General features: G+C 34.6%; 1 protein-coding gene across 1 annotated transcript; it reads left to right on the forward strand.

The window, feature by feature from the left end:
• Positions 1 to 3,998: 3,998 nt before the first annotated feature.
• LOC104227267 (WD-40 repeat-containing protein MSI1) lies at positions 3,999 to 9,308 on the forward strand. Its single transcript, XM_009779484.2, has 6 exons — positions 3,999 to 4,504; positions 5,573 to 5,899; positions 6,358 to 6,510; positions 7,484 to 7,608; positions 7,793 to 7,888; positions 8,832 to 9,308. Exons 1-6 carry the CDS (start codon positions 4,160 to 4,162, stop codon positions 9,058 to 9,060), a joined length of 1,275 nt encoding a protein of 424 aa, XP_009777786.1. The 5' UTR covers positions 3,999 to 4,159; the 3' UTR covers positions 9,061 to 9,308.
• Positions 9,309 to 12,374: the final 3,066 nt, after the last annotated feature.

A 12,374-nucleotide genomic window follows, 5' to 3' on the forward strand; every position in this document is an offset into this window, starting at 1 on the left:
TCCAATTCGAAAAGTGAGGTTGGCTTGGTTTAATTGATCGGTTAAAGCTACTGTAATATACCCTGCTAGAAAAGTCGTTTCCTAGTTCAGTACTTTGACTATTTATAATTCTCTCTCTTTTTTATCATTAAAAAATTCTCTGTCCCAGTAGTATTATAGAGGGGACATATGGTGTCTTTTATCTACTAGGATGATAATGGTAATTGAAGTGGAACAGGAGCGCTGCAATTCAATCATTCCTGGCGATGATTCCCCAAAAAGCAACTTCAGCTAACTAGCTCGGCCACAGGAAGTTGGCTACCGGAGTTAATTTGAATTGTTGGCTAACCTGGTGCCAACTGCCAATTTTGAGCCCGTTTGGACATAATTTTTTTCCCCCCTTTTTTCCAAAAGAATTTCACTTTTTTTTGAAAGCAGTGTTTGTTCATAAAACTTTCAATTTTCACTTGAAGATGCATTTTGAAAATTTTCGAAAATTTTAAAAACTCCAAAAAACTGTTTTTCAAAATTTTCACTCAAATTACTCACAAAACTTAAAAAACAACCCAAACTGAATTTTATGTCCAAACACAACTCTAAATTTCACATATCATTTTCACTTGGAATTTTACAATTTTTATGTCCAAACACGTACTTTATTAGAGTGGTATGCTTGTCAGTTTCCCATGCTTTTATGGGTATTTGGCGGGATCATTTAGTGCTCGTTTGGTATGAGGCACATGGAATAATTAATCTCGAAACCAAATTTAAGAAGAGTTTATCCCATGTTTGGTTGGGAAAAAATTACAATATAATTAATTTTGGGATTGTAGTAAATTTTTTATCCCCATAAAAAGGTAGGATAATCCCGAAATAATTAATCGTGAAATAACATCTTTCCAACCAAACGACCCCTTAGGGCTAAATAGCGGGTCATAACTCAACTTGTCGTACTCAAGCATTTTCATATGTTTATTTGTTCTTTTAGAATTTAGTTAATTATCTAAATCAAAATTACAATTTTTTCTCCCCTTTATCTATCATGACAACGTAACCAACCAAGATTGATTTTTTACTTTTATATTTCAATAATTTTTAGAGAAACTTTCAGAAACCACTATGTTTTAGTGGTTATTAGCTAGTTGTAGCTAACATTTACTATATTACTTTCTATAACTATGTTTTCAGATTTTTTAGAGTGTATTTGATGTATTTAAGCTATTGTATTCATTAATACAGTAGCATTTCTAGGCGTGAAATAGGGGATTACAGCTAGACAAATTTTTGTATTCGGGTGTATTTGACTGTATTCATGGCGTGAAATATGGGATTACAGATGGACAGATTATTGTATTCGACTATATTCACGGCGTGAAACAGGAGATTACAGTATTTTTAAACGGAAAGTGAATCAATTAACATAATAGACTCCTATAACTCAACAAACTCAATTGTAACACACAAATTTGGTATTTCCAGTTATAAAAAAGGTTCTCAACCGAAAAACACCCCAAAAACATAGCAATCTTCAGAGAAATTATATAATACATTTAAATACATAAATTATATTAATTAAAAAAACAAACATATGAATACATTCATGGAATATAGTGAGACAGTGAATACAATGAAATACATAGAATACATTGAAATATAATAAAAAAAGACAATGAATACATAAAACATAACGAGATACATTGAAATACAATTAAAAAAAAAGACAATGAATACAATGAAATGCACCGAGATACATTGAAATATATTAACAGAAAATTCAAGTTGCCCAACCCCCAACTCCGTCGTCTTTGTTCAAGAACAACCCTAATGTCGTCTCGTTGAAGCAACATCAATATCCAGTCCTCGCTCGCCGTCACCGTTGCCTCCGGTTGCCGACGATTAGCACATAATTACCAGATTGAAGACAAAGCATGTGATGAAGGGGAGAAGAAGAAACTTAGAAGTCACTCTAATAGACTGCCTCCATCGACGAATTCTTCTCCATCTTCGGAGGAGAAGTCGTGTTCTCCGCCGCTTATCAAAAGTAGAAGCAACATAAGCCAAAGTCCAGTGCCTTCATCTTCAGCCTTGATCCGGCGGAGGAGAAGACATCGGGAAGTAGAGAGAGAGAGAGGGAGAATAGATATGTGGTAGGGGATAGGAGAAATTTGAGAGGATATGAGAGAGAAAAATAATATAAAGCTTATTTTATGGCTTAAGGGTACCATAAATAGATATTTGGCGATAAAAAATCAAAAGGTAGCTATAGAATATAATTTTTTAATAGGGTATTTATTTAAAATAAATAAGGTATCAACCTTTGCTACATGAGGTAACTAATCCTAATTTACGCGTTTTAATTGAATTGCATAAGCTGTCCAAATTGGTCCAAACTTTTAGATGAATTGACTTGGGTTACGCTAAATTTACCTGTCAATGGATATATACTCACTCCAATCGGTCAAATTGGAACAAGATGACCAGGTCAAATGTTCATGGGTTAAATTTGATATTACATGTGCTATTTATGCTATATCGAATTTTTCTAAAATATTTAACTTTCTAGCCAGTATTGACAAATTTCAGACAAAAGCTAAAATACTATTTTGTCCTTGTAAATTTTTTACTTCTTCACTAAGTTGAAGCCCATGAAAAGTAGTCTGGTAGCTCTAAAGTATCCTATGTTTTTCGTCTTCTTAACTAATCTAGGCAACAACTTCATGTGCTTAATTCAATCATGCTGCAATCTACCATTCAACCTAATGATAATCAAATTCTATTATGAAATAAGTAAATTACCAACTATTGTATTAATTATGAATAAGGAATTATAGCCATATCAAATGCTTATAATAGATAATGTTGAGGAGGTATAAAATACGAGAATACGAAGATGAATGAATATCAAGCATTTTGCTTAACAGAAAATATAATTATAGAAGCTCAAACAAGAACTTAGATATAATTTCTCAAAATAACCTTAAAGAACCTGAATAGCTAAGATCTTCATATAACCATTGGCTGAAATATTTGAAGTTAGACTTCGTAGTCCCTAACTTCAAACATGTTTAAATGTTGAACTACCAAACCTTCATGCTATTTGTAAATCATACTCCTTTACAATTTTAAAATTACGAAAATAATCTTTTTAGATCTCTTATGTGTAAAATGCATATTTCTTATATGTAAAAGTAATTTTCTCACGTGTAAAAAAAAATAGATAGGGTCATAAAACCAAAAACAAATTTGTAAACCACAAAACCAATTGACCTTCAGACTTTCCAATCAATATGTCAATTTCAGACATTTGGCAAACTCAACTTTAGATTTTGAAGCGGCTAAACTTGAAAATTCTATATTCTTCTGCATAAACCTCAAATGTAAAAATAGCATGGGCTAGCTAGTTATTTTGCTGCAACACAAAAAGTTCCAGCATATTATACTGGAGATCAGTGCCCTGTGTATGAACTTCTAGTATATTATGCTGGAACCCAACACGCGAAAAGTTCCAACGTAATATACTGGAGATTGGAGTACCTGTATATAAACTTTCAGCATATTATGCTGAACCGATATATTATATTGGAACTCTAGTATATTATGTTGGAACTCCAGTATATTATGACAACATTTGCAAAGTCATTGAAAAATAGCCACTATTTTGCTGCAACACGGAAAGTTCCAGCATAATATACTGGAAATCGGTGCACTTGTGTATGAACTTCCAGTATACTATGCTGGAACTCCAACACGCGAAAAGATCCATTGTAATATACTGGAGATTGGAGTACCTATGTATAAACTTTCAGTATATTATGCTGGAAGTCTAGTATAATATACTGGAACTCCGATATATTATACTGGAGTATTTTCATTCAGATTTATCTTTACATGAAAAGTGGCTATTTTTGAATGACTCAATTGCGTATATGTGCACTTGCCTCAAATTTGATACCCCTGGTTCGGGTCAAGGCCCAAACTCGTCGTAAATATAAAAGCCTTGAGAAAATCCACAATCCCGCAAAAAAAGAGAACCCCACTGAAAAATACCGTTCCCTCCAAATCTCTACAAACCCTCGTAAAAATCCCCAAACTCCACAAAAACCCCCACGCAACCGCACACACTCAAAGAGCCAGAAGGAAAATAAAATAAAATCCAAAGGGCAGTGCTGAAATCCGTGTAATGGGGAAAGACGAGGATGAGATGAGAGGTGAAATTGAGGAGAGGCTGATAAACGAAGAGTACAAGATTTGGAAGAAGAACACACCTTTTCTTTACGATCTGGTTATTACCCACGCGCTCGAATGGCCTTCACTTACCGTCGAATGGTTACCGGACCGGGAAGAGCCGCCGGGAAAAGATTATTCCGTTCAGAAGATGATTTTGGGGACCCACACATCCGAAAATGAGCCCAACTATCTCATGCTTGCTCAGGTTCAGCTCCCTCTCGAGGATGCTGAGAATGATGCCAGACATTATGATGATGATCGGTCTGAATTTGGCGGATTTGGTTGCGCCAATGGCAAGGTTTAAATCTTTTCTAATTTTTGACTGTTATGTGGATTTCCCTTTTCAGTGTTCTGGGAGTTTCTAGCTGCTTTGTCGTTATATATATATTTTCTTAATTCAGGTGTAAAGGTCTTAATTTTGTGCGATTTATTGAATTATGCTAGCTCTGAGGTTATGTGAAGTTGTCTCCTTTTCAGCTTATTTACTAAGGTGTAGTGAATTGAAAGTTGACTAGTTTAACTCTTGGTTTTCACTTAAAGTATATTTAAAAATTCACTTAAAGTTGTTGTTGTTGTTGTAGTATATTTAAAAATTCACCAAAAGAGAAAAAAGGTGCGGAGCACAATTAGCACCCAAAGCACAGTATTTTCTGATTTAGTGTGGCACCTAACATGCTAATCTCTTTTGGAAGAGTGAAGTGTTTGACTGACACATTCTTGTTGAAGTTCGATGTGCTGTTGTAGTTTGAGTTTTCATCGTTCCTCTGCTTCTTCCTGAGTCCTGATATTGTTGAAATATTTCTTCTTTTAAGGAGGCTACTTGAGGCTATATTATGAATAGTGGTGCTTGAAGCCCAACTCAGTAACGTTTTGCTGGTAGCTTAGGTGAAATGGCTAGTAACAATTAGCTAATGCTTGCTGCTTTGGTTAGAATTCTAGAACTGTTGATTATGTAGCTCCACACTACTGAATACAAAGATTCTAATGACAAACCACATTGTTTTGGGAGAGAATTAATGAAGTTTTGAATAGCCAGCTGAGGAACTTTGAAAAGCTTCTTATGTGAATACCATTTATGCCTATGTCCTATTCGTGTAGATTGATGTTACTGTTATAAGAAGTTATTGTTGGCATGTGGATTCAGTAGAAATTTGATAATGAATTCTCTATTGGGACATGGATCCCTAAACTCTAGTTGTCCGAGAAGTCTTTTAAAATGGTCTATTGGTGCCAATTCAGATCGTTTGGAGGCCCCATTTTCACATTTTTTTGCTGTGCTATTATTTCCCCATCAACATCAGAGTGAACTTGGTGTATCTCTTTTAACATTGACTGATATTTATAATGACAAATATTTCTCTTTCAGGTACAAATAATCCAACAGATAAATCATGACGGAGAGGTTAATCGGGCTCGATATATGCCCCAAAACTCATTCATCATCGCGACTAAGACAATTAGTGCTGAAGTTTATGTTTTTGACTATAGTAAACATCCATCTAAGCCTCCTCTAGATGGTGCATGCAATCCAGATTTGAGATTAAGAGGCCACAGCACAGAGGGCTATGGTTTGTCATGGAGTCAATTTAAGCAGGGTCATTTATTGAGTGGTTCAGATGACGCTCAGATATGTTTATGGGACATCAATGCCACTCCCAAAAATAAGGCTCTAGATGCTATGCAGATATTTAAGGTATGTTTTATGCTTTCTTGACTAATCTGCATAGCTTATTGCCTTGGTACACTGCATATTGTTGTCACTTTGTTTCTCTGCTCACTGCTTGTAGTTTTGTCTCGTGAAAGTAACTATAATTGATATATGGAGATGATCTTGCATACTATCCTTCCGGCAAACATCCTCATGCACCTTGGAAGTAAAAGAAGGGAAACTGAAGTAGAATAGCATGAGTTCTCTTCACAGATCACATAGCTCTTTGTAATTAATATCATGTTACAAAAGGCAAACTGAAACTTCCAATAGTGTCCCAACTTTTACCTCAAATGATATTTAGAGTCGGCAGTCACATCATCTCTGCTTTTTACTTCCTGATGTTTCAGTCAACCGATCCTGGAAGTCTTGTCTCTCGGATTATTTTCTCATTATGTTTTTGTCAGCCTTTCTTGATTTATTCTAATATTTGAAATGTATAGATTCATGAAGGTGTCGTAGAGGATGTAGCATGGCATCTGAGGCACGAGTATTTATTTGGCTCTGTTGGGGATGATCAGTATCTGCACATATGGGATCTGCGGACTCCATCGGTGACCAAGCCTATACAATCTGTAGTCGCACATCAAAGTGAGGTGCGACTTAGACTTCTTAGCTGGACTTTTCCATATTTATGCAGTTGACAACGCTTTCCTTAGGCCTTTTGTAGCTATGTTGCTCGCATCCTCCAAAAAGTGCTGCTGCTCCGTTGTCGGATCCTCAAAAAATGTACAACTTTTGGAGGATCCGACACACTCGGCAGCATTTTTGGAGGATCCGAGCAACATAGTTTTGGAGGAATTATTTGGATATTTCTTATTAACATAGTCAGCAGTCTTTTGGTTCTTCCATGGAATGACATTTTTTCTTAAAACTAGACTTTGGATTTACCATTTTTACCCATACTCCTATTTTTATAATTGTGGATTTTATCGGAATATGCAAAGTGGTAGTGCTGTTTGTAAATTTGATTTTCATGTATGGATTGCTTTTTGTTGCATATATACAATGTGGTGCCTCTTCCTGTTGCTACATTAGCTGTATATATCCATCCCCACCTAGCACGCTACAGAATCAGTTGATTTAGTAACACATCCATTAGATGAAGCCTGTGATATGCTTTTTCCACTCTGTTAGGTTGGCTTTAGGTGCATGCTATAGTTTACATATTCTTTGAACTAACATGTCGTATTTTGGTTGCTTCCCTATTCTGTTTGTGAACTTTTACTTTAAATGGCTCAAGGAGATGGTCCCCTCCCCCACCCCCCACAACAACCCAACGCACACACAAAAGAAAGAAAGAAAAAGGGTGGGGGTGGGGCTTCAAGGAGAAGGTATTGAATTTAAAATACTACTCTATGCTGCCTCTTTAGATATACAATTATCTTATGAGGGTCCATTGTGGTGCTTTTCTGATTACTTATAGTGTGCGAAGGATGAACTTTACTGTACATTGCTTATTAGGCAAAAAACAATGTCTTACTGCAGTAAAGTAGATTTTGGTGTTGGTAAAAAAGCATGTTTGAGTACATAATTCTGCATGGTTGACCTCCTTTGTCTTTTGATCAGGTTAACTGCTTAGCTTTCAACCCCTTTAATGAATGGGTTGTAGCAACAGGATCTACGGATAAGACAGTTAAATTATTTGATCTACGCAAGATTTCTACTGCACTGCATACCTTGGACTGTCACAAGTAAGATATGTTCCTTACATATACTTCTGAGGAAAATGTTGGTACCCTCATCAGTCATGACAAATAGTACTCTCTATGTCCCGATTTATGTGTCTTAGTTTCATTTTTAGTCTATCTTCAAAAGAAGCTCATACTTACGGTTTTAAAGTTAGTCATCTTTGCTTTGCTTGTAACTTTTCTACAGGGAGGAGGTTTTCCAGGTTGGATGGAATCCGAAGAATGAAACCATCTTAGCTTCTTGTTGCCTTGGTAGGAGACTCATGGTTTGGGATCTAAGCAGGTTGCTCTTTCAACTATCACTACTAGTATTATTGTAATGTCAGAATGAATGTTCTGTCTGTCAAGTCAGTATTTTTATTAGTCACAGGTCTTTAAAAATGGGCTTATGTGTTCTGTGTAGCTCTTTGATGTTTTTTGTGATTCTATCTGTATGTTAGCACCTCCCTTGTCTTGCCTGCAATAGTTCCCTAAAGTTAGGATCTATCTTACCCCATTCCTTCCCTCTTCTCCAACCTAGCACCAAGCCCCTGAACTCCTTCAGAAAACCACCTAGTACAGAAATGAGCTTAAAAAGTTATGCTAATTCGTTGTCTGATGTAGGCTCATTCTTTTGTGTGTTTGAGTCAATACCGAGTTGTCCTAACATGTGAAAATGACAACATCATATGCTCCACTGAGTACTGGCATGTGTGGAGTTAAAGTTCCATGTTGATTTGTGCACATGATGCTCCAGATGTACAATTGTAGTATCGTGTGGTCCGAATCTGAGTTTCTGATCCCAGTCTCAGTATCTGGGATTTCAAAATTCAGTTTCAAAACATTTACATTTATTTTCATTCTTAAAAAAATGCATTTACATTTATTTACTGAATTACTTAGTGTCCCTTCTATTGTTTTTGCTATGTAACAAAAAATGTTGTCTAAGAATTAGACGTTGACATTATAGATATCATTGCGTCGAGGATTTGAGATCTTGTACTTTAACCAGAATTACAAAGAATCTGGTTTTAACCATATGATAATTTCCTGTGTCAAAAAAAAAATCTGCTCAGTGATACATTAACGTCTAGCAGTCTAGGCTTAAATGCCTTTGCTTTTTCTATTTTTGATTTTATGGTGTTTACATGGTATTTTTGGAGGATTCGCTGGAATCACTATTAATGTTTCCCTTGAGACCTACAGGCAGCAGTAAACCTGAAATTCACTTTTTGATTTTGTTCCAGGATTGATGAAGAACAAACACCAGAAGATGCAGAAGATGGGCCACCGGAGTTGCTCTTTATTCATGGTGGCCATACAAGTAAAATTTCTGACTTCTCATGGAACCCATGTGAAGACTGGGTCGTTGCTAGTGTTGCTGAGGACAATATACTACAAATCTGGCAGATGGCGGAAAACATCTACCACGATGAAGATGATCTACCAGGAGACGACGCCACCAAAGCTCCCTAGGATACTAATATAGCCCCAAGGGGGTTTAGTATGTAACATCAATTAGGAGTCCAGAAATGTGCTTTCTCAATTTGCCTTCCACCTGCTCTTCTGTTGGGTATTTTTTCGCATTTTATTTCTTTTTTCCTTTTTGAACTGAGCTTCTCTCTAGCTGTGGTATTTATGGCTGTTGCTTTAACAACTGTTTTTCCCTTAAACATTTCATCTATGTATTTAGGCAAAAAAAGATTGAGCCCGCTCCTTCCTTATTGGCCCCCTTTTCATTCTTTGTATACTTTTTTTTTCCTCCGTAGTTGGCTGTGATTGCTTTTAAGGATGAAAGCGAGGTTCATGTGAGATGTATTCTTGTAAAAAAGAGGAAAATTGTGACAGAGTAGTAACATGGCATGTGACACATATTGTATGCTTAAATTGGGTGGTGATCCAATCCCTCTGTAAACCTGCAAAGTTTCACGTGAGACAGTGGCTAGATTAACCCCTAAAGAGATGGAACTAGGCACAGCCTTTTATCCAAATAATGGCCTTTTGTATTATCATCTTGTAAAATTGGAATATTTTTTCTTATATGTTTTATAAAGTTTCTACACCTCTCTCAGAAAAGACAATCAATCGCTTTTAATTATAATAACGCCCTAGTTGATAATAGAAAAGCAAAGGAATATACCAAAATTTTGTTGAATTAGGGTACTCTATTATAACTTAATAACTAACATAGATTTGAGGCTAAAGTTTGGCATATTGCGCCTAAGTTGGGAGAAGAAAAGCAGGTAAACAAAATTGAATGTATTCTGTTCGACGATGAAACAATCGCCCTATTCTTAAGGTAGGATAAAAAGGCTATTGCACCGAGGGGCCTCGCGAGGAGAGAGAAATATACTAGTTTGGTGGGACGATTTTGTGTTTTTCTTCTCCTTTTAACTATGTAAAAGATTAATAATCATAATTTATCTTCCATTATGAGAATTTTAATACTAGTATTATTCGAATTATTATGAAGTTTATAGGAAGGAAAAAAACAGAATGGATAGCAAGGAAGAAGGAAAAAACAAACGATGGAATTTGTGAAAATGGATTGAACTTATTGGTTTCAAATCTTTTTCATTTTTTTTTTTGGGAAATTTTTGAAAATGGAAATTCAGATTTTATCATATACCAATAATATAGTCTTTTACAATTCTAAGTAGATTTATCTGTGAACTGAATATGTATTACACGGATTTGATTAGAAGTTAGAAAAGTTTTTATTTTCTGGAAATGGACAAGGACAAGTTTCTTTTAAAATTAACCTTTTCCTTTAGTACTAGGTTACTGAAAAATATATTAGTACTAGGAGTATTATTTATTTAAAATGGCTACTATGATCTGAAGTTTGTTCGAAAAATGTGAGAAAACATAAAATAGGAATATGCCTTGTACCATATCTTATTCCTGTAGTACCTTCGAAAACTTAAAAGACGACGTGGCATTGTGGTTGTCGTCACGCCTCCCTATGTTAATGAAACAACACTCCACGTCTTAGAGACTCAAAATATTCAAACACCAATCCTCAACCACTCATCGCGCGTGGGATTCACCCTTTAGTGACAAACAAAAAACTCAGATCTATAATTTATGAATAAATAATTTGCTCCTCGTGAATGAAATTAGTTTTAACTTGCAAAGATAAAAAATTAACAAGTTTTAAATGAAATTAAAATAGATTTACAAATAAATAAGAAAAAATATTTATGTTGAATTACATGTGTTTGTGTATAAATATTGTTAACACATGTAGTGATTTCAAAGTCTGTTATGAATCCAGTTCAAGAATTGGGCCTAGAATCAGCTCAAGAAGTGTGTGGGCCTAGGATTGCAGAGAGTATTGGGCCTGGAACTAATTTTGATTTCATTTGGAAGGGTGACTCAGCACAAGAATGATTACATGTGGTTACAAATAGCAGGGAACATGGGCAGGCAGTTAGTAATCAGCATTGTTTCCTTGTTCTAGACAAAGTTGCTAGTTTGTAATAGTTGCATTTGAATATTTAATCAATAAGTTAGCTCCAGTTTATTTATTTGTTTGTTACAATCTCCAAATAAAAATGCCAAACATCTAGGGGCGAATATAATATAATTATTACGGGTTCCTGTGAATTCAATTTGCCAAGACCATTAATATTTAGCTTGGAACTCAATTCGTTGGTCAGGTTATTATTATATATTCCCTTCGTTTCAAATTAGATGAAGTACTTTTCTTTTTAGTCCGTTCCAAAATAAATGACACATTTTTAAATTTGAAAATAATTTAACTTTAAACTCTTCATTTACCCATTTTATGTTTAATGAAAAGCTTTTATAACCACACAAATGACATGACCCCAAAAAGCTTTTACCTCTTAAGCTTTTAAGACCACACGTTTCAAAAGTTTTTTTTCTTAATCTCCGTGCCGAGTCAAACTACCTCATCTAAATTGAAATGGAAGGAGTATTAACTTGTGATTGTTGTAGGAACTCATAAGCTTAAATTTTTAGATGCGCCTCTGATTATACTATTGACAATTGATGCGAGTACCTAGGTTATACCATAAACAAATAGAGCTTAGTTTACTACTCTAGATTTAAGCAAATTCCATATTTCTTATATATATATATATATATTAAATTTTGAAGACATTATTCAAAAGGGGTTTAGATAGTTTGAATTTGAATTGGGGTTGAACTTGTGAGATGAAGTCTTCGGGTTGATTGCGTGGATTTTTAAAGGGAAGTAAGGTGAAAGAAATGTAAATTCTAGATTCATATTGGATAGACAAAATTATTCCTAGATCATCTCCAACCCTAACATCAAATTTCACACTAAAATAGTGTAACATCAAATTTACTCCAATCATTACACCATTTTTTACATCAAAAAAAATATTTCTTCTTTCTCTTCTATATTATATTATTATCTTCTATTTAAATTTTATTTTTTATTTCCTTCAAACAAATTCTATCTTTTTTCTTTTTTCCATATTCATCATATATAATTCACATTCACCACTTATATAATTATTTATTACAAAATTATTTTAAAGGATAAATCAACTAAAAGTGAAATCATTGATAAAAGATAATTAAATAAATATTACATCATAGTCAAATTTAATTTAAGTACCACATAAATATTCAATTTTCGCCTCTATTCTCCCATAAATGCTCGATTAATGCATTACGAAGTGCGGAATGCACATCTTTATCCTTAATTTCAACAACCACAAGCACAACAATCTTCTACCCCGTTCTTTTGATTTTTTGGTAATTTTGGTGCACCTGAAATGACATAGAGGATTACT

The sequence above is a fragment of the Nicotiana sylvestris genome, chromosome 1 (assembly GCF_000393655.2).
Source record: "Nicotiana sylvestris chromosome 1, ASM39365v2, whole genome shotgun sequence".
Classification (NCBI taxonomy): Eukaryota; Viridiplantae; Streptophyta; class Magnoliopsida; order Solanales; family Solanaceae; genus Nicotiana; species Nicotiana sylvestris.

Excerpts from the sequence above, each read along its gene's own strand:
- LOC104227267 (XM_009779484.2), top strand. The coding sequence starts at position 4,160 with ATGGGGAAAGACGAGGATGAGATGAGAGGTGAAATTGAGGAGAGGCTG. Across the intron at positions 7,609-7,792 it reads CATACCTTGGACTGTCACAA|GGAGGAGGTTTTCCAGGTTG; the intron begins GTAAGATATGTT and ends ACTTTTCTACAG. Across the intron at positions 7,889-8,831 it reads ATGGTTTGGGATCTAAGCAG|GATTGATGAAGAACAAACAC; the intron begins GTTGCTCTTTCA and ends ATTTTGTTCCAG.